Source organism: Coptis chinensis, chromosome 1 (assembly GCF_015680905.1).
Source record: "Coptis chinensis isolate HL-2020 chromosome 1, ASM1568090v1, whole genome shotgun sequence".
In the NCBI taxonomy this organism is placed as follows: domain Eukaryota; kingdom Viridiplantae; phylum Streptophyta; class Magnoliopsida; order Ranunculales; family Ranunculaceae; genus Coptis; species Coptis chinensis.
In genome coordinates, this window is record NC_141456.1 from 9,099,282 (window position 1) to 9,103,398 (window position 4,117).

Genomic DNA, 4,117 nt, shown 5'->3' on the forward strand with positions numbered 1-4,117 from the left:
GTCTGAGTCCTGGTTCATTCATTGTAAACTCTCTGTAAAAGTGAATGGAGTAAACAAATGTTTTCTTTTGTCCTGTGTCTATGGAAACTCAAAGTCTTTCATTCGGAGATTACCGTGGCCTGTTCTTACTATGTTTAAACCGACAAATGATGAATCATGGTTGCTCATGGGAGATTTTAATGAAATAACATGTCCAGAAGAAAAGTGTGGGGGAAAACATTTTAATTATTCCAAAGTTAGGACTTTCTTGGATATGATTGATGATTGTGAGTTGTTGGATTTGGGGTTTGTTGGATTTGGGGTTTGTTGGTAGTATTTACACCGGACGAATAGACAGAATGGTCGTCACAGAATTTGGGAACGTATTGATAGAATGATGGCAAATGAAGTTTGGTGTTCAAGATTCTCTGATTGTAGAGTTCTACATGAGTTGTCCACCAGTTCTGATCATAAGTTTTTGATTTTAAAGTTGATTCAAGACAGGGTAAATGTTCGACAGCCTTTTAGGTTTGAAATAATGTGGGCGCAACATGGAGGATGTCAGGAGCAAATACAAGATGCTTTTCAGCATGAGTTACGTGGTTCTCATTCTTTTGTTTTATGTAAGAAGCTTCAAAACTGCCAGAAAAATTTAAGATGGTGGAATAAACATGTGTTTGGTGAGGTTGAACATAAGTTGGAGGTTGTCAAACAGAGACTGAGTGAGATTCAAAGTTTAATAGAGAATGCAATTGTGACAGAGGAGTTATTTTTGGTAGAGAATGACTTGATACTGGAACATAATGATATCCTTGTGCAGTAAGCAAATCATTGGGGGCAGAAAGCTTGTCTAGATTGGTTCCAATTTGGAGAGCAGAATACTCGATTCTACCATAATATGGTAAACTGTCGAAGAGAAAGAAATTATATACACTCAATCAGAGATCAAAATGGTGGAATTTTAACTGAAAGGAGACAGATTGGTGATGGGCTCATGGAATTTTTTGAGGATACAATGACTACTTCGGAACCTGATCTTATGTCGCAGATTTTCAATGTTCAAGCGCCAAGTCTTGATGAAGGTGAAAAATTAAGATTGTTAAGGGGAGTTGATAATGACAAGATTGTGGTTTCTTTGAAGCATATGATGCCCTTTAAATCTCCATGACCGGATGGTTATCAGGCCTTCTTTTTTCAGTATTTCTGGCATTTGGTGGGTGATCAAGTATGTGCGATAGTCAAGTCTTTTTTCCTTTATGGTTCTTTTTCCATACAGCTCAATCATTCCTTCATTGCCTTAATTCCAAAAATCATGAATCCATCACTCCCAGAATATTTTCGACCAATCAGTTTGACTAATGTTGTTTATAAAATTATCTAGAAGATTATTGTAAACAGATTGAGGCCTATCATTCAGAGACTTATTGGTCCTTTTCAGATTGCCTTTTTACCCAAGAGAAGTATTCATGACAATGTTTTGCTTGCAAATGAGTTTTATCACAAGATAAGAGGACATGGGAATAGGAAAGCAAAATATTTTGCTTTAAAGATTGATATGTAGAAAGCTTATGATAAAATCGAATGGAGTTTTCTAAGATTGATGCTTACTAAGTTTGAGTTTCCTGTTTACTGGATTAACAAGATAATGTTTTGTGTTCAGAATGTTTCTTACTCGGTGCTACTAAATGGTGCTGCACATGGTTTCTTTAAGCCTTCGAGAAGGTTAAGACAGGGTGATCCCCTTTCTCCCTATATTTTTATATTGTGTTCAAAGCTTTTATCATTGAATTTCTTGAAACTTAACAGAGAGGGTCTCATTCATGGTTGCAAATTGGGGATATATTGTCAGTCAGTGTCTCATTTAATGTATGCCGATGATCTTTTAGTGTTGGGTAAGTGTGGATTGGATGAGCAGCATCAATTGAACAATCTGTTAAAGGAGTATTGCAGAGTGTCAGGCCAGACTATCAATAGAACCAAGTCTCAAATTATTCATCACCCAAAACTGTATCGGAGGTTTGTTTACTTTCTGCGAAGATGTTTCAGTATGCCTTCTACTTCTGTCATGCTAGTGTACTTTGGAGTACCTAATTTAACTGGGAAGGGTAGAGTTCAAAAGTTCAGTCCTTTACTGGAAAGATTCAAAGAAAGATTGCAGGATGGAAAGCAAATTGTTTATCTAAGGCAGGCCGGCTCACTTTGGTTAATTCAGTTTTATCTTCACTGCCAACTCATGCCATGTCATGTTCTATTTTACCTGCACAGATAGTGGATAGAATGGATATTATCAGAAGATCTTTTCTATGGGGACATACACCATCAACAAGGAAGCTTTATTATATCCCTTGGAGATTAGCATGCATGTCAAAGAATAATGGAGGGTTGGGTATAAAGGAACTGCAATTACAAAATTATGTTTTACTGACAAAGAAAGGATGGGATTTACTGAATCCAACATCATTATGGGCTCATCAAATGAAACAGAGGTACTTTCACAATTCTAGTTTTTTGAAGGCGGAAGTTAAACCTACTTCATCAGTAATGTGGAAAAGATTTTACGAAAACACGGCGTTATTAATCTTTGGATCGGTTTGGAAGCTTGGGACTGGTACTTCTATTAAGGCATGGGAAGAAAAATGGATTCCACATTTTGAGGATTTGCAGGAACTTAATGGAAAACCACCTGACTGTCCTTTTCACCTTGTTTCTGATTTCATTGACATGGATACCAATACCTGGGATTGGGTTAGGTTGAATAAATTTTGGCCTGTAGAATATGTGGAGAGAATTGTTTCTATGCCTATTACACCAAATGAGGAGGATACTTTGATTTGGAAATGGGAGGAAAATAGAGAATATTCGGTGAAATCTGCATACAATGGCTGCATTTAGTTGATTAATGAAACAAATACAGTGGTTCCAGATAACAATATATACAAACATGTTTGGAAGATGAAAGTCTCGTTTAAACAAAGATTTTTTGTATGACAATGCTTGCAAGGTGTCATCCCAACAGCGGATTTATTGGCATCTCATCATTTTCATGTCTATCCGGAATGCACCCTATGTGAGAGATTTCCTGAAACATAGTTTCATGTTTTTTTTAGTGTTCTTTCTCTAGAGTTATTTGGTGCGGAACAAATTTGAGCATACTTATTGATAAGAGGAATATGAATGGTGTCAGCTTTAAGGAACAGTTAGCATGCTTCATAAAGGATATCAGGACAATGCAAAATGGCGATGTGCAGTGTTGCTACTTTGTTGGGGTCTTGTGGAATATTTGGATGGCAAGAAATGACACAAGGTTTAAAGGTAAATGTCCTCATCCAGCTTGATACATCAACAAAGCTTCAAAACATATACAGCTAGTTCAGGAAGTCATGTCCCACCAAATTCACAGAGATAAAATTCTGGTTTATGTTAAATGGTTCCCACCCAAGGACGGATTTGTTAAACTGAATACTGATGGGGCTTCTATTGGAAATCCAGGATATACGGGTGGAGGATGTATTCTAAGGGATTCAGCAGGTAAATTTATAATAGGAGCAGCTATTCCTATATTTTATGCAACCAACAATGAAGCAAAATTCCTTTCTCTTTTATATGGACTTCAAATTTTGAAAACAACAGGATATATGAAGGTCGAAGTAGAGACAGATTCCCAATTGTTGTTTAAGGTTTTGATAGATGAAAAGGTAAACTGTAATTGGTTATTAGCTAGAATCGTTACTCAGATTAAGCTAGTGCTGCATAACTTCCAAGAAGTAAACTTCAGTTGGTGTTATAGAGAAGCAAATTGTTCTGCAGACGATCTAGCTTCACATGCTGCTGCTCAAGTAAAGAACTTCTGCGTGTTAGGGCAATCAAATGTACAGTTCTCAACTGGCCCTGCTGGAGACTTGTCTTTCCTTCCACCTTTTTCGTCTGTATGGTGGAAAAAAGCTCCAATGTTTGTAAATATGCATGTTTTCTATGATGCTCTGGGCATATGTAAATATCGTTTGGTTTAATAAAAGTTTTAGTTTTAAATTAAAAAAAAAAAATCAAGCCCAAAACCTAATTACTCAAGTCCAAAAAGGATTTTCTTTATGAAATTTATTGTAATACCTTTTTTGTCAACTTTTTATATTCTGATTGG

The 4,117-nt window shown here is 36.3% G+C and overlaps 1 protein-coding gene across 1 annotated transcript; it reads left to right on the forward strand.

Moving 5' to 3' along the window:
• The first annotated feature begins 877 nt into the window (after positions 1-877).
• Positions 878-2,871, forward strand: LOC147521923 (uncharacterized). The gene is made up of 4 exons (XM_086566745.1): positions 878-1,108; positions 1,640-1,701; positions 1,786-2,152; positions 2,245-2,871. The coding sequence occupies exons 1-4, from the start codon at positions 878-880 to the stop codon at positions 2,869-2,871; spliced, it is 1,287 nt and encodes a 428-aa protein (XP_086422871.1).
• The last annotated feature ends 1,246 nt before the right edge of the window (positions 2,872-4,117 follow it).

What these genes read in the sequence shown, in the direction of transcription:
- LOC147521923 (XM_086566745.1), top strand. Translation starts at nt 878, where the DNA reads ATGGTAAACTGTCGAAGAGAAAGAAATTATATACACTCAATCAGAGAT. An exon ending in TTGATAATGACAAGATTGTG is followed by an intron (nt 1,109 to 1,639) that starts GTTTCTTTGAAG and finishes TTTTGTGTTCAG; the next exon opens with AATGTTTCTTACTCGGTGCT. An exon ending in TGCAGGATGGAAAGCAAATT is followed by an intron (nt 2,153 to 2,244) that starts GTTTATCTAAGG and finishes TTACCTGCACAG; the next exon opens with ATAGTGGATAGAATGGATAT.